Genomic DNA, 17,904 nt, shown 5'->3' on the forward strand with positions numbered 1-17,904 from the left:
TCCTTGAAATATTTAAAATAAATAGAGTAGCTGTGAAATAATTTATTAGAATTATATACAAATAATAAATGCAGTCAATCCTTTATCTAATACTACTTTTACATATCTAAAAAATGCAAATTAATTTTACTAATTAAACCTGTGTAAAATTCTACACAAAATAAAAAACATATTACATAATTTTGTACAAAATAAAAAATGAATTTCTTTTATCATTAAATCAAATATACACATGATCAATAAACGTTATTTTAGTTACGTACTACATTCTGTACACGGAAATACAAATTTAAATAGATATATAAAAATGTCATATTTTTTATGAATGAATATTCCATTTAAAAAAATCTATATTTTATATTCCGTATACTATTTTTATTAGACATCTTTTTTTTTTTAAATAATGGAAAAAAAGTTTCATAAGGTTTCTCTGAAATAGTCATTTTCCTATTTTAAATTGATAAAATATTTATTTGAAATATATTCCGAGTATATAAAATTGTATAACATACAATGTATATTCATACATTTTATATAAATATACAAATATATATATATATATATATATATTAAAACAAATCATATTTGACGTGTCAAAATAAAAACTCCACATGTATAAAGTATAGTATATAACATGATTTGAGGTTATTGTCTTTTGATTGCGATGATTTCTTTTTCCTTTCTCTGCTTCTGGCAGGAAAAACACAAAGACGCACTCGGCCTTCCTTTTTTTTTCTTTCTTCCTGCGCCTGACATTTGACAAATCGCTCCGAGTCCGTTCTAATTAGCTACTTGTTGCGTACGAGGCAGCGTGTGCGACCGCTCAAAGGCAAAAAGAAACAAACGCTAAAGTTTGACGCGTTCCTCAGAAGACGACAATTACCCAAAACTTGCGGAATGCAAAGGGCCTACTTGTCATTCCACAATGGAAAAGAGATGATGCCGGTGCTGAAGTCTCCAAATGAAAACGAGGAGACTGGAGCTGCTGGATGGTTGGAGTTCAGAGACTTCATTATACAGTATAATGCACATTTCATTGATTTTTTTCCTTCTTCTTTAAAAGATTCATTCAAATACTTATTATTGATTTCAATCAACCAATCCATCCTATGGAAAACCGCATGCCTGATTTGATATATTTGACCTCTCTAATACAATGCCGCCCTCTAGTGTATGTATGTGGCAGAGCCCCAACGTAGCGTGAAAGGTGCTTTTCTTACCAACTCTCCACTTTGTTTTAATCCGACTGCGCTTCTGCTGTAAATAAACACAAAGACAGATTACACATTCTCACAAATTAAAATGTTTATTGAACACATACAAAAAATGGACTGTCTGTATTCTCATCCGCTCTTTTTAAAATCTACAGTCAGCTTTATCACGCAAGTAAGAATAATGTCCTCAAAACAGCAACCCGAGGACAATAAAGAGTTCACCGCAGAGCCCGTTTTGAACTGGATTGCTAACCAAAACAGCAGCAGCCATTTAGGCACACAACCCCTTTTTTGTTGCTGTTGAGTATAATAAACGCACCCAGGTGACAACTTGTGAAAATACAATATGCTTAAAAAAAAAAAAAATAATACATAGCGTAAGCGCACCCCCGATCACTATCTGCAGAAATGCGCTACATACTTTTTTTCCCAATTCAAATAAACGCATCCTGGTCACTGTCACTGGAAATATGGACACATTTCCCAGAATAGTGAAGATTTTACTCAACTTCTTACGAAAACTTGAAGGGATTTGTATGACAGTGCAGTGAATACTTACAGTCTGCCGTCCCAATCCCAAACAAGAGTTGCACTCTCCTTACAACCGGTCGTCATGTTCGGAAGTAAATAAATAAGAATTCTAGGAGGTTAAGAGGTTAAAAGAGGGGAGAGAAAAAAAGATACTACAAATCACGTACAAGATGCCAGTGAGTTCATGAGCTGGGGCTGTTTCGGTGGGATTTCTCAGACACTATTTGTGGAAATGTTAGATTTTTCTGTAAAGCAAATGCATCCCAGTCACTATTTGCGGAAATATAAATGCGATGTACTCTAGGGGGGAACCCCCCCCCCCCCAAAAAAAAAACACACTGCAGTCACTATTAACGGAAATATGTGCAGATTCCCGCAAATAGTGACTGGAGTGCATTTGTTTTAATCATCATAGTTTGCAGAAATAAAAAAGAAAAAGAAAAGAGCGCAATTCCATAGCTAGCGACTGGGCTGGGAGCATTTATTTAAAAAAAGAAAAAGTACATCGTGAATTTCCAAAAACAGTGACCTGGTTGTGTTTATTTAACTCCTAAAATAATAATACCTAGCACAACACAGCCCAAAGTACGGTCAGGGGGCGATTTGTGGCCTACCATTTGTTCTTAGCGGCCCGTGGCATAAACTAAAATTAACAATTGCTACGAACCTTGTCGATCGCCTGCATTATACTTACTTTCTACATTTTGTGGGAAGGAAGGATATTCGTTCTCATTTTCCATTTCACTATTTTTGCGGTAACCCCGTAATCGCGATTGCTTGCTAGCGACTGCATCAAGTCCAAACAGAAAAAAATATATAATTACTTTGCATATCTTTACCGACACTGAAGAACGTCATCATTTTGAATTGTCTGTATTGGGGGAAAACCTTCTAAAATTAATAATACAAAGCATATATCCGCAAATAGTGACCCGGGTGCGATTATCTTTCTTAATTAAAAAAAAAATACATTGAGTTCGTCCACAAATAGTGATATTAAAGGTTGCCGGTGAGCGCGGAGTCCATGAGGTCGTCGTCTTCGTTCCTCATGTACATGGGACTGGACCGCGAGGGCCGCTCAGAGGCGAGCATGGACAGAGAAGACTCCGAGGCCGAGATGGGCGACCGGGACCAGCCGTCCGCCTTGATGGGGTGCGACGACGGTCCGGCGGACATGGACGACTTCTTCTTCTCTTTGTCGCGTTCCCTCTCGCGCTCCCTCTTCTTCTTCTCCTTTTTGTGCTTCTTGTGCTTCTCGACGGAGCCCAGCGGGACGGCGCTCAAATAGTCCTGCTGGGCGGGGAGAGGTCGAGGCGTCCGGTCGTCATCGGAGCTGGGGCTATTCTGGTGGGACTTCTCGGCCACCGAGCTGCTGCCCGACTCGCTCTCGCTGTCGTGGTTGAGCGGCGTGTGGCCCGGCGAGCGGCTGTGGCTCGGGGACGAGCGGTCGTGTTTGGGCGTGGAGCCGCTGAACAGGGGCGAGGCTTTCAGGCCGCTGATCTGCGGCCGCATGGACTCGCCGGGGCCCTCGCCGGCTTTCTGCAGGGTGACTTTGGCCTTGATGCTGGGCGAGCCTCCGTCGGGTTTGCTGATGATGATCTTGGCCAAGCCGGTCCCGCTCACCCCTGCTGTTTTGGGGTCCATCAGCTTTTTATCTCCGCTGTTCACCCCCGAAACGGACACTTTTGCCTTCCCTTCTTTATCGGACCTCTCCCGCTTATAGTCGCCGCTTTGGGATGATGCCGAGTGTTTGGTGGGACCCATGTTTGAAGGCGGGACGTTTCCAGGCACGCCGCCGGCCGGTGCCCCGGAGCCAGGTGGGCACCCGGGCGGCCCCACTTCACACCCGTCCTCACCCACGCCCCCCACACTCTTCAGTTTGTCAATCACCGCCGTGAGGGACGGTTTCTTGTTTCGGCTGGGAGACTTTCCTTTGGCGTTTGGGTTATTGGCATTGTTCTGGCCTGCCCCCCCACAGCCCCCGCCTCCACCTCCACTGCCGCCACTTCCGCTCCCCCCACCTCCGCCGCCCCCTCCACTATACTGAGACTGGGAACCTCCAGAGAAACCCATGGAAGCGGATGAAGAAGAGGAGTTGGAGGATGAGGACGTGGACGTCGAGGAGGTCCCGCCCATTGGCTTCTGGGAGTTCATCCCGCCCCCGGAAGAAGTCTTGGACCCTCCGGAGCTGCCACCTCCCGAGCCCATTGGGGATTTGGCCTTAGAGGAAGGCGGTGTTCCCGGCACCTGGGACTGCTGGATTTTCAAGGGAGAAGACAGCTTTTCACCAGAGCTGCTGGAGCGAGAGTGAGAGGGGGAGATGTTGGGCTTGATGCTTGGATTCATCAGAGACCCGGGAGGCTTACCACCCTGACTTTTTATCTTGTTACCAGTCCCGAGCCCACCTCCACCGCTTCCCGTACCAGAGAGTCCGTGTTTAGTGATCGGGGATGAGCCCGGTTTGCCAACACCCATTCCCTGAGAAGATCCCTTAGACTGGGATGGGCCGCCACTGATCCCCGCACCGCTCGCTGACTTGGAGCTGTTGCCTTGCGCCATGGAGCCTTCCTTGGACTTGATCTTCCCAGAAGAAGAATGGGAATGGTGGCTTTTGCTGCCGCTCGGCCCCCCAACTCCTCCCGTGCCGCTCGAGGCCGAGCTGCTGGACGTGTAGCCGCTATGGGAGGAGGTTTTCCCACCGGTTATCGTCCCTTTGGGGATCTGAATTGTAATCTTGGGAATGGGTGGTGTGGCGCCGCCGGGTGGAGTCTGGGAGCATCCTGAACTTCCCGGAGACTTGGAGCCTCCTCCGCTCAAGCTCCCCCCGGAGCCAGAGCCGCCACTGGGAGGAGTGTACGGTCGTCCGCCTGAGCTGTGAGAGGGCGACTTACCGTCTGGGTCCAGTTTCTTACGTTTGGGTTGCTTCTCTTTGGACTTCCCCTCACTGGATGGAGTCCTGCTACGTTTCACCTGCTTGCCCTCAGTGGAATTACTTCCCAGTACAGAGCCGCTACTTCCACTGCCGCCATTCTCATCCTTTTGGCGCATGAGACTCTGTTGTTTTACTTTGGACTCTGCGCTTTTGAAATCAACGCATGCTTGCCCCAAGCCCATCATGAGGGGGCTCTGGGAGCCTCCGAAATGAGTGTCTCCCAAATCAGGAGCTTGCCCGAGAAGCGGTTTGCCAGTGCCGCTGTTGCCTCCGAAAAACATTCCCATATCGAAGGGGTCTTTAAGCGAGGGCTCTGGGGTGTTCTGCCCGTGCGATGTGGGATTCTGAGGCGTACCTGACGGCGTATTCTGCTGACTGCTGCTGCCAAAGCCCTTGACCAGTTCCATGTCTCCGTCAGCGCTCGGTGAACTGTCTTCAAAGCAGTTCTGGGAGAGGCCGTGACCCGAGTTCAGAAGGTCGGGGTTGAAGTCAGCAGCGTCGGGGAAGAAGTTAGTGGAGGACGAATCGCTGGTGGGCGTGGCCGCGGCCTCGGCGATCAAGTCGGCAGCGTCCGTGAAAGGGTTCTCGTTGCTGTTGGTGTTGAAAATGTCTGCCGAGTCAAACACCGCGCTGCCCTGTCCTGAACTGGAGGAGTCACGAATGGGGGTCCCCAGCGGGCCCGCGTCTTCCCCACCCCCAGCCATGGGATGCTGGCCTCCGCTGTTGGCTTTACCGGTTTGCTCGGGCAAATCTGACAGAATTTCCGTGATATCCGGTCCGATGCTGTCGGAGCTGGAGAGGCGCACCATGCGGGGCGGTGCAACGCCCGGCGGCGGCTGAGCCTGGATGTGAGACGGCGGATAAGGCATGCTGGGGCCAGAAGGCGGGGTTCCGCATTGGCTCGGGGCCGGGGTGATGCTGTGGGGCGTGTCCAAGCCGTCGCCCGCCAGGTTGACATCAAAGATAGAGTTCTGAGATGCATCGACATCCATCGAGAGAAGCTCGCGATGGAAATCGTCCTCATGCGTGACCGCGTGGTGCTGATGGTGACACATGGAAGACGACTGTTGAGATTTCATACCTCCCGACGGTCCCCCTGCACCAGGAGTCCCGGGCAACGCGCCCCCCTTTTCTGGCACTCGTGGGCGCTTCTTCTTGCCTTTTGCACCTTGCGCTCCAGGGCAAGCAACCCCCATGCTGTCTGTACGAGGTGACCCGGATGATGAATTCTGCCTCTCAAGCGGACTGGAACCATACAGGGCCGCAAAGTCTTGCGAGGGGTTGTCTTTCAACAAGTTCATCAGCATGGGATGATTCTTAGTGTTGCTCGCAGGCGACGATGTGGGCGGCGGAGTCTGGTGAGGCGGCGGGGCGTTCTGAGCGCTAGGACTGGAACCGACGCTTCCTGTTATCTGGAGAAGACTCGTCAGGATTGGATTCTGCGTCACTTTGGTGTAGTCATCGGTATGGCCTTGACCCTGCTGCTGCTGCTGCTGTTGTTGTTGTTGTTGCTGCACCTGCTGTTGTCCGTCTTGAGCTTGGCACTCGGCGCCTTGTCTTTCATTGCGAGACATCCCGAACAGCGATGTGATCGGCCCGGAAAAATTCGGCCCGCCGGGGGGTCCTCCTCCAGTGGGCGTGTTGCCGCCGGTGAGTCCCATGAGCCCCATAGGGTTCGCCATATCTCCGCCTGCCATGTTGTAGGCGGGACTGCCGGATGGCGGCGGGTTATTTTTCACCATGGTCTCTACCGTCTGCGCAATCAAAGACAGGGCCGGAGTGTCTGCCTGGATGGTCTCCGCTTTCCTCCGGATGGCCCGCATTGTTACAGGGATGGACATACACCTGAGACAAGAGGAAAGAGTGTCAAGGGCCAAATTGCATTTTTAAGGCCAGGTCATTCACACATGACGGAAGGAAAAAAAATAAAAATTTAAATAGTTAAAATGTGGATATAAAATAACTCATTCACATTTTTTCTTGTATCATTTATTTTATTTAATAAATTAACCAGCTATTTAATAAAATACATCAAAAATTTATTTGGTTTTTATTTTCAATAACTCAATAAATCAACTAATTATTTAGATACATTAATAAATCAATAAATGGGTGTATACATGTAAAATCGTTTAATTATGAAATAATTCATTTTTTTAAATAATATTTATTATTAAACAATTATTTAATAAAAAAACAAATTGAAGACAAGGAGAAAAAAAAATGTTTGTGTTTTTTTTATTCACAATAAATCAACTAATTATATAATTAGATACATTAATCAATGAATGTAACATGTCAAATAGTTTATTTTAATTTTAAAATAATTACATTTTTAATTATAGCCAATTTTCTACAATTAAACAATGATTTAATAAAATAAATACATATATACGTATATTTTAACCAATTCTACGAAGAAAATATCTACATAAATGCAATGATTACAAGACTCTTAGTGAATGTTCACTGGCCTGGATTAAAGAACAGAGCGGAAAACATTTAACCCGCAGGTCGTAAAACATTCACATTACTACCAAACAAGTGAGCCTTATGTAGCAAGTACCCTTACCTCTGGACCACTTTGGTAATGAAGTCATCGGTGCAGATCAACGCGTCAGACAGTCCTTTATATAGTTTGCAGGACACCTGTCTGGAGTCTATCACGTCCATTACAACTAAAAAAAAAAAAAGGGGGGGGGGGGAAGAGGCAATGATGCATTGTGAAGCAGTGACCTGCTCAACAGGTATGAACTCTTATTTTGAAATGAATCACTCAGGAGGAAGTACAAGGAAGAGGAAATGGCAAAGCAGACAGAACCTGCTGCGCATTACGAATTAGCCACGATATTCGTCTATCTTACTCATGCTATAATTCTTGCTTGTCAATGATTATTACTGTGTGGCCTTTAAACGTGATTAAATGTGTAAATTAGCAACCTAAGCAGGTGCTTCAGCCATGTTGTTATTTTGTTTGATACTATGAATGCTTCTGCTAAATCTTAAGTCATTTAAATGTGAGTGTTTAGGGATTAATTTTCATGTTTGTTTCATGTACTAAGGGCAATGTTATTAATGTTAAAAATCCGCAAAAAGGAAAGTTTGCGTGTATATGCGGGGATTCACTGGACATCAAATCAGTAAGGGTTCTGTTATATTGTGTGGGAGTTTTGAGTTTTTCCTTGCCCAGTTGAGGAGGTTTAGATCAGGGGATGTCAACTGTGGACCCGTGAAGTCCTTTGAGATTAAGGCCGACTATACAAATAAACTTGACTTGGTGAGACCTTACCGCAGACTAACGATTCATTGACGGGATGCTGGAAGGAGACGCTGAAGCTCGAGTCGGTCAGGGGGCAAACCTCAAACTGCAACAGGCTTACGCTGTCTGAAAGCCAAATGAAGACAAAAGTGAACAAATCCAAATTGCTGGCCGATTCTGGTTCCAAAATAAAAAATACAAAAAAGAATATATATCATATAAAGCAGAGGCCCATCTACCTTCTTTGATGGACGTCCGCTTCACACAGCTGCCAATCAAGGTGTTGTAGGTCGCCTGATGCCGAATGATGTCCAGCAGGAGGGGCACCTGAGCTGGGTGGCGAAAGGGGATCTTGCTCACCAGGGCGCCTTGGAGAGAATCACCGTCCTGCACCGGGGCGTCGCCGTTCAGGAAGTAGCAGTGCTGCTGGTCTGGCAGCACCTGTTAGAGCAGAGAGAAAATCTCAGCATGCTCTCCGCCCCCACCCCCCCAAAAAAAAATAAAAATATCCAATTTCTAATGTTAATCGATTCCCCCTCAAAATAATCATAATAAAAGAATATGTGTCGGGATGCTTACTAGCAAAAAAATAAATATATCAGCATCTTCTTACCGAATAGAAGTGCATGTTGTGCGAGGGCGGCAGTGCGGCGCCCCCCTCCTCCAGGGGCTGAAGTTGGCTCTGGACAATCAGCTGGTAGAGAGCAGACAGGCTGGGGGTGCTTTCAAACACGGGGACAGCTGTCAAACACACATCAGTAGTCAAATAGTCCCGGATTAGAATTGAGTGTAGTATTCGTCGTCATTTTATTATCGTGATTAAACTGGTATGGCCTCTACCGCAATAGTGATTTTTTTTTTTTACTTAAGTTGCCATAAAGTCCTTTAATAAACTTGAATATAGCCAACTAGTCACATCCCTCATAAAAATAGACCTAAAAAAATCTCATCATTTCTATTAAAGTCACCTGTAGCGTTGCCCAGTCTGTGAATAAAGGACAGGGAGAACGGCATGGGCCGATTCATCTTGAGGAAAAAACAAGCCGGCAGGTCCACGCAGTTGGAGTTGGTCACCGTAGAAAAGGAAGGTGTTCTAAAATCAAATCCGAAATTAGCCACCAGTGGGTGCCTTTAATTTAATACACAGTGCATCTGTTAAGTATTCCCAGTGCTTCACTTTCTCATTTTGTTGCGTTACAGCCTCATTCCAAAATGGATTCCATTCATTTTTACCCCTTAACATTCTGCACAGGGCACACCATAAAGGCAAAGTAGCAGAAAACGTTGTTTTTTTTTAAAATCATGTCATTACCATGTTATTATGAAGTACAATATTATAGAATGCTATTTTCCTTATTAAAAAACACAGTACAATTTTTTTTTAATTGCATTTTGGGAGCGCTGGAACGGATTAATGGCATTTGTATTAAATTCAGTGGTGGAAGGTGAATGAATTAAACTTGTATGATACAGTACCACTATCTATTTTGCATGCATGAGAAAAGAACAGATTTATATTTATGCCTGAATGATACCGTTCCATTAAAATATCCTCAATTCCCAGTTAATTCCCATTGAAAGTTTCCAGTTTGGAATATTTCCCCCGAAAAATCCCCATCTTAACTTCCTTTGGAAATTTACAACAAACTTACCAGAAAATTTCATCCCTTTTGCAACCCTAGTTTTGTGGAAGAAAATGAATTTATTCCATTTTGGAATAAAGGATGGAATTAAAAAAAAATGTGCAAAAAGTGGAGAGCTGAGTGCATCGCTAAAATACACACAGGGCTTCACTTTTGGAGACTTTGAGAATTTTGAGCATGAAAAAATTACCCCTTGTTGTCCACCGGGTGAGATCCAGTGATGAGCGGCGCAATGGGGAGCTTGTGTGTGTTGGCCGTTCCCTCAATGGTGACGGAAACACTAACGCCCAGCGAGCGTGGCACTGCGTGCAGAATCAGTTTTTCATTTAAAAAAACAAACAAACAATAAAACAGCAGAAAAGTGGCTAACTACACATACTCAATTGGCTTACCGTTGGCGTCTGTCAGGTTGTGCATGCCCATTCCCTTCTCGAATATGTCATACGGTGACACGTAGCACTGGAGAGTGACAAGATGGCCGCCGCTCCTGGCTGTCAGCAGGCCCACGTTGCCGTGGAGGATCGTCTCGACGGCGTTCGCGTTGGTCGCTAACCTACGAGAGGGGGAAAAAAAAAAAAAAAAAAAAAAACAGCATTAAAATCATAAAACAGTTTGAAAAGTTAGTTGGGACTAAGTGATTCATCGATTTTATCGCGGTTCAAAACTGCTTATACTGACAACATGGCTGTGAACAGAGAGGAGCAAGTTTACAAATGTACATCCGGTGTTGACAACTTTGCGATTTGGTCATTAAGAAAACCCCCGCAAAAATATTTGGTTTTGTTTTTCAAACAAGAGAAAATAACACTCTTGGATATTGTACTTCAGAAAAAAACACATTGAAATAACTAAATAGAATGTAAAGTATTTTACCCGTTTTTGCCATATTTTTTGCTTCACTTGCGTGGACATTGTGCTTCTCATTCTGATGTGCACGTGTCGGCCAACTGAGGGCAGTATAATACAGCATACGGCTATACAGGGAGACGGTCACAATTGCTCAGTAAACTGCAATAATATTCGGCGTTCTTCGCAGAGTATGAAAAATATATGCCCGTGGGTGTCAAATTGTCTATCTACATGTGTTGCGGTACCAATATCCTTCAAATATCTGTTGCTTAAAGGGTTGTAATGCCACCATGACAATGCTATTTGTTAGTTATGGCGTTTTGCATTGTTTGTTAGCATTAAGCTAAATCAAAGCTATTTGGTTGTTTTGTATACGTAATGTGTAATTGTCTTTGCATTATGTTTTGTTTGACAGTAAACTGTCATTTGTATCGTCATTTGCTTGTTCTATAAGAGACGAGGAAATATTCAACTAGAATCAGATTTTTTTGGGGGGGGGGATTTTATTTGAAGGCCATTTCACCTAGCTGTATAAGATAGGCGTGTAAACTCACCGGAACATGTGCATCATCTTGGTGAGATCCAGCTCCAGAGACTGCAAGGCAATATACATCTTTGTTTTCAGTTTACTGCGAGGCAAAAAAAAAACAAACAAACAACAATCAATCAAAATGGATGCCGACACTTGAGGTGGGCGGGGAGCAAGAGACATTTAATAACGTACTTGTCTCCAGGGAGCTTGTACAAGTCGACCAGTCCCTTAAGATGTTTGGAAAACTCCTCAAAGTTCTTCTCCCTTATTGTGAAAACGTGGAAGAAATTGACATCTTTCCTCGTGGATATCAAGGGCCAATTCGAAGCTCACCTTAGATGTTGAATCAACTCTGGACAGCTCTGTAAAGAATACCTTTCTTTTTATATGACAGCATTCTCAAGCAAACACGATGTTTTGTGGGACTGACCGTGGGGTTTTCACCCTGATGAGCCACTTTGACGTCCACGAGCTGACCAGCGCCGTCCAGTTGCACCTCCACGTAAAACATATCGGAAGTGATGTAGCACTCGGTTCCAGAGGGGCTCAGGTGGGAGCCCAGCCTGGCCAAGAAAAGACCACAAAGGTGACCAATCATTCCAATTGGAGTACATTTCCTGCACAGTCACAGAAAAAGTGAACACTCACATGTTTTGTCTCGCTATGGACTCGAGACGATCTGTCATGGAGGGCAAAGATGAAACTGAAAAATAAAGGGAAAGAATCCATTTTGGAATTTCCCACTGACAAAAAAAAAAAAAAACTTGCAAAAGCACCCAGAACCAAATGTTCCCACTTTAGGTTGCAGCTACAGAAACAATGAGTACGCAGAACCAAAAGTTCTTTGAACTTTACATGGAAATGCAGCTACCAACACAACGGATACTTTCAGTCCTGGCAACCTTTTAGTCCCCAGAATCAAATGTTACATGGTACCTAGAACTACATTTGCCAAAAAAACTCAACTTCAAGTAGAAATGTGGCTGCAGACTGTTCCAGTCATTTTTATGTCTGCGGAAACAAAAGTGCACAGAACCAAAATGTTCTCTCAACCTCAGCTGGAAATGCAGCGGCCAACACACTGGGTAGATCCAGTTCTGGGAACCTTTTAGTCTCCCGGAACTTTAGGTGCAAATGAAGCTTTTAAAGGTGTCAGTCGCACCTTTGAGCGCCCTCTGCAGGGTCTCCAAACAGGTGAGCAGCAACTGGTGACCGGCGGCGTTCATCAGCCCGCGTTTCTCCTACAAAGCAAACAAGAAAATGACATTTGAAAAAAAGATTCTTTTCATGGTAAATGCCGTACAAAACTCGTAAACTGTGGTACTTGTCAGTCAAGGTACCACTGTAATTGACTTATAATAACAATACCGATTAGTGTGTCTCACCATGGCCTGACGCACAACCTTGCTGGTCTCCTGCCACGGGCGCGACGCATTGTGCTTGCCGTGAAGCCTCTCCAGCAAGGCGGCCATGCGACTCTGCTTTTCGGATTCTAAAAAAAAACACCAAAAAAACAAAGATGACAGCTCAACTATTATTATTCACTGTACGGTAAGGCTGGGCGATTAATGGATTTTAACGTCAGCGGACATGGAGCAGAAAAGCAGAGGTTGGCGGCTCATTTTATGACGTAAAATGAATTGAAAATATTAATTTATTAAGCATCGTGTTTAAATACACGCATTTAAAAGCTGCACTTTTAATGCTGGGGGGGAAAAAAAGTTTGAAACCTTGTTGGTATTATGAAAAATAAAGGAAATCTTATGACAAAAAAAAACCAAACAAACAAAAAACAAGCAAAAGTTGTTATGGATGTCATTGTCATTTCCTTTTCTGGAACGTTAGTGGGGGAGAATCCCTTACAATTCCAAATCACATTCTTTTTTTATTTATCTTAAGGACTTATTTTCCAGCCTTATGTAAAATATATTATTTCAATTAGGTAGCATATTTACTTTATTTGATTTTTTTCTTTTTACTTTCTGTCCATAAAGACCATTTTGCCACGGATGCAATCCAAAACGGCTCAAACTCTCCAATATGCCCATTAATATTATTCATTGACTAATTGAAAGTTGTACAAGCTGGCAAGGTGCTGAAAACCTGTTTATTACAAGGTTACAACCAAAACAAAGCACCATATTATCCAACCGACCTGCTTTTTTTTTTTAGGGCACCCGGGGAGCAAACAGAGTGTAAATGCAGTTATTGTACCCCAACAATTAAAAAATACAAATAAAGAGTTTACTGATGCTAACATCCACTCGTTAGCTTAGCCAGGCTAAGCTAGGGGAAACGGCGGAAGGTAGGGCCGCCTACCGTAAATCATGCTTACCGGTCACCTCTTCGGTTTTCACCCGCTCCCCGTGAGGCTGGCCCCCCGCCGGCGGAACCGAGAGAGAAAGTTCAGTTGCAGGACTGCGCTGCATCGCCACCCCGGGCCCCGCCGCCATTACGTGCGAGTCTTCCCCAGCTTCGCGCTCCCGTCCGGGCTTCCGTAGATTACCGTAATGCTCACACATAAAGCGCGCGTGACTGTCAATGGTCTCGTCTCAACTTAGAAAACAAATATATGCTCTCGTGTACAAGTACAAGCAACTCCCAAAAAATATTTTAGGGAGGGAAAAGATGAGACTGAAAAAAAAGAGAAAAATGCACGATGCGGTCGAACTCGGTTGGACAGGACCATCGCAAAAAAATGACAGTTGGCGACTCACACCGGCACAATGAGCGATTTGCTCTGAGAGGCAAGTCTGTATCGGCTTTTGAAGCTGCGCGTACAGTATATTGCATTTGATCGCATTTATTGAACCATAAAAAGACAAGCGTGACGGTTACGCTTGCTCCCATTCACTTGAATGCACCCGGCGCGATACGAAGCCTTCGCGTACATTTTGGCCACAAGATTCGCTATTTCATCCTATAAAATCATAACTTTGCAAAATCCCGATTTGATATCGGATGTTCCCTCTTTGAATAATGTAATTGCACTGAAGCCGTTTCTAACATTCCGTGCTTCAAAATAAGTAATAAGAGTATTTCTGATTCATGCTGATATTGTATCTGCCATTTCTCAAGGCTCAAATTTATATTGGGACATCCTTATAATTATAGTTAGCGGTATTGTAAAACACAATATATGTATACCGTAAATACTGTATTTGTATGGCTTAGCGGCGACGGCTTGGCGACAGCTGGCTGTGTCTCGCTCGCCTAAAACCAGGAAGTGTTGTTTTTTTTTCGTAAGTGTGAAAGCTTATGTTCATTTTGATCAGCCCTAAAAAATGCGACCTTGACATTCAAATTTTGACTCGCCGCAAGACCAGCGACCAATCGGGCCAGCTGCGGCTCAGTTGAAAAAGCAGGTCGGCCCGTGACCGAAAGGTCGTTGGTTCAAATCCCAGTAACTCCATTTACAGATGCTGAACCAAAAAGTACCCACAACCAAAAATTCTCAGATTGGGTCATTTTGGTTGCAGGTAACTTTTAGCCCTGTGGAAATGTGGCGACAGACGGTTCCAGGAATCTTTTGTCACCGAAACCAAAAGTAACCAAAACCAAAAGGTCGCAGAACTTCAGGATGATATGGAGCTGCAGAAATATTGACTCGTTTAGGCTCCAGGAACCAAAATTTCTGTGAAGTGTGGCAACAGACAATTCCTGGACTCTTTAGTCCTTGAAATGGAAATGACCCAGAATGCTTCCAGAATGTTCAAGGAAGCTTTTTGGTCTCAGGAAGCAAAAGTACCTCAAGTTGTCAAAACTTTAGGCTCCATTCACGACACATTTGGACTTCTGTAGGTTACCGTTATGCTCATAAAATGAGGGCCACATGATGTTGAGCGACCCAAATTCCATTTAGAATTCTCTTTGTGGAATGAAAATTCCCCAAAATCTTTTATTTGAACAAAAACAACAACAACAACAACAGTATGCGGACTGCAATGTGGCTAGAACGCTCCAGATGGCGCCCGATCGCCACGAAGGAGCGGTCCCGGTTCGGTCCGTTTTCCCCCCAAAGTGACCCGCGAAGCGTGTCGTTAATCGACCCGTGGTGATGAATGGCGCCTTTTAACAATGTGTACATTTTTTTTTTTTTCGTCTCGCGGCGAGGTAATTAAGCGGGTGGATGAGACGACATCCGAACGGCGCACCTGAGCCCCGTTGAGCAGCTGAGCTGGTGCCAGCGGACGCCCTCGCTGACGACTCTCCGGGGAGCCTTTGCCCACCAACCATTAGGACCTGCCCGTCACACGCCGCACCAGTGTGGGCGGGACTTGAAACCATAACCCGAGCTTCAACACCTGACTTGAAACCCTAACTTGATCAAACCTATTACCCTGCCTTGAAACGCTAACCCTGGCTCGAAAGCCTAATTTCAAGCCCAAACCTTTGTTTGAAACCCTGCTCCAGTCTTAACACCCTCAATTGAAACCCGAATCCCTGGCTTGAAACCCTAATTTGAAACCCGCAAGTCAGAGCGCATTGGGGAAGGCGATTAAAGAGACGCTTCTTTATTGAGGACCCCCTTGCGAGACGGTCGACCGCCACCGGGGAAAACCAGGGGCGGCGGTTCTCTTTTGTCATTGATGTGCCCCAGCAGAGCTCGGGTTGGCACGTGCAGGATGAGGCGGCGGGCACCGGTGCCAAAGGAAGGGGAGCGGGGGGCGGGAGGCCTACAGAGGGCTGAAGCCCTGCCCATCAATCAGAGGCTAGTTCACCTTAGCGTGCCAACCAGGGGGAGGAGGTGGGCACGCGCCTGGACCCCTCCCCCCCGCGTTCCTCTCCACTGCACGGGATGAAGTGTGGCACGGGGACGGAGACTGGCACGAGCCCGGCGTAATCCTCCCAGTGTGACAGCGCCCGCGCGATTTAGCGAAGTTCAACTGCCGACGCCGGCTGACGTCCAAGTTGTTCTGCTTTCAAAACAACCAGTTCGTGTCGACTTTTCGCTTTCTGCGACATGCCATTTACCCGCCGTGAGATTTTCTCATTTGAAACCCAAATGCTGTCTTGAAACCCGCATTTGAAAACCTGACCCTGACTTCGTTTGATACCGTAATCCTGGTTTGAAAGCCTAATTTGAAATCCTAATTCTGTTTTAAAAGGCCGTGAATTGTGACGTGAAACGGAATGTGTTGAGAATATCGGAGCAAAGGCACAGTACGGGCAAAACTGATAAATGTCTGACTTTTTATCTTTACGGGCGGGGTCTGTCAGAGATTGAATGTAATTTAATTCTTTTAAAATAGGAAAAATCCTTACGCGTGTACCAGGGCGAAACCGACATCAGCTTGTATTCCAGTGGACCTCCGCAAACTCACGGTTTGGCACTCGCGAATTCACCTATTCACAGAATTTCTTTTCGATTTATTTACTTTATTAAAAATACAAAAAAAATTCCCCATTTTTCTTTTTGTTTTTTCTTTATTGGGGGGCACCCAATCCCATAAATGGTTGTTGGCAGTTTATCCCCACTAATTGAAGAATTAGAATTAGAATAGAAGCAATTCTAATGGGTGTGAATTAGACGTGGATTTTCGCTATTGGCTATTCGCGGTCCGGGCCGGACTTATCCCCGCGAATAGCGGGAGTCCACTGTATTAGCATATAGCAATCCAACTAGTGTAGTCGTCATTTTCCAAGCTTTTTGAACGAGCTTCTCTCACATACAAGTTGGAGATCAGCGAGGAGCCCGAAGGTTGGACACGGTCCAGAAAACAGTGCGGCATTATGGGATGTTAAGGGGCGCACTTTCCGCTTCTGTGGCGCCGTGCGCCTTGAAGTGTAAGGGCAGCTGGGAAGAAGACGGGAGGAATAGTGACGAAGAGGAGGAGGAGGGATATGGGGAGCCCTGTAGGACCATTTGCGACGAGGCTCATTTGCGCGGCGCCACTTAATTGGCTAAAACAATTAATTAATGTGTTGGAAAGTTGGCAGCAAAAGTTCATTTAAAAGGGTTTTAATATGCAATTAGGGAGAAGGCGGCGAGGTAGAAAGGAAGCGCACACACGCACAGGCAGGGGAAAGCGAGAGGAGGGAAATATCTTTTTTTGGGGAGGGGGGGGAATGTGGCATATTTGGGGGGGGGGGGTGAAAAAAAAGGGAGACGCCTTTATGAGCAGTTTGAGTGCATACTGTTGTGAACACGTGACATTAAGACACATTATCCCCCCTCGGAAAAAAAAACCCACCACCGCCACCATGGTCCCCCTCCCTCTTTGTTCCCCTCCTCACCCGCGTGAAACATCGCATGACTAATGAGCGGAGCAGGTTGAAATCCTGCATGGGAAGATGTCCTTGGAAGACGAATGCATTTTCAGCAGAATAATTAACTTAATTAACAAATGCGCATGCATATTCATCAGCCTATTAATGTCTCCTGTGCGCGGCTTGATGAGCAGTGGGGTAATAACCGGCTCATTTGCATACGGGCCCCCTTTTTTTAAAGGCGCCCGCACGCTCGGGGGGGAAACGCCGCAACCAGCGAACTTGAATCGGGAACTCTGCCTGGAAAGTCTACTTTCCAATCCTAAAGCGGCCTCGAAAGCCTCGTTGGAAACTTGCAACTCAGCCTAGTTCGAGATGAGGGCTGCGACTGACGAATATTTCAAGAACCGATTAAGCCGTCGATTGTTCTGCAAATCGGATGCAAAAGAATTGAATTTCAATCCCTTTAGGACATTCATCCAAACTGATGATGATGAAGTGACGGCACGGGAGAAAACCAGCAAAAATGTTGTTTTTTTTCCCCGAAGTAAACGCAGATGTTTGAACTTGTCTTGTTTTGATTCCACACAAAATACAATCAGTGCGCTTTCACGGAGGACGACAGGAATCTGTTGAAAGGCAGAAATGACGAGGATTTGGACATTTTTAAGTCACACAAGGATTACTCAATTATCAAAACAGTTGTTGATATTATATTTGATAAGTGATTAATT

The 17,904-nt window shown here is 45.2% G+C and overlaps 1 protein-coding gene across 1 annotated transcript; it reads right to left on the reverse strand.

Moving 5' to 3' along the window:
• Positions 1-1,287: 1,287 nt before the first annotated feature.
• med1 (mediator complex subunit 1) lies at positions 1,288-13,471 on the reverse strand. Its single transcript, XM_061756221.1, has 16 exons — positions 13,296-13,471; positions 12,346-12,452; positions 12,123-12,201; positions 11,609-11,663; positions 11,391-11,523; positions 11,294-11,322; positions 11,153-11,224; positions 10,983-11,057; positions 9,972-10,132; positions 9,770-9,881; positions 8,905-9,029; positions 8,550-8,677; positions 8,176-8,377; positions 7,967-8,062; positions 7,250-7,355; positions 1,288-6,522 (listed from the first exon to the last, which is right to left on the reverse strand). Exons 1-16 carry the CDS (start codon positions 13,411-13,413, stop codon positions 2,742-2,744), a joined length of 5,379 nt encoding a protein of 1,792 aa, XP_061612205.1. The 5' UTR covers positions 13,414-13,471; the 3' UTR covers positions 1,288-2,741.
• Between the last annotated feature and the right edge of the window lie 4,433 nt (positions 13,472-17,904).

Source organism: Phyllopteryx taeniolatus, chromosome 19, assembly GCF_024500385.1.
Source record: "Phyllopteryx taeniolatus isolate TA_2022b chromosome 19, UOR_Ptae_1.2, whole genome shotgun sequence".
In the NCBI taxonomy this organism is placed as follows: domain Eukaryota; kingdom Metazoa; phylum Chordata; class Actinopteri; order Syngnathiformes; family Syngnathidae; genus Phyllopteryx; species Phyllopteryx taeniolatus.

What these genes read in the sequence shown, in the direction of transcription:
- med1 (XM_061756221.1), bottom strand. Translation starts at nt 13,413, where the DNA reads ATGGCGGCGGGGCCCGGGGTGGCGATGCAGCGCAGTCCTGCAACTGAA. An exon ending in TCCATAGCGAGACAAAACAT is followed by an intron (nt 11,524 to 11,608) that starts GTGAGTGTTCAC and finishes TTTCTTGGCCAG; the next exon opens with GCTGGGCTCCCACCTGAGCC. An exon ending in ATCAGGGTGAAAACCCCACG is followed by an intron (nt 11,323 to 11,390) that starts GTCAGTCCCACA and finishes TATTCTTTACAG; the next exon opens with AGCTGTCCAGAGTTGATTCA.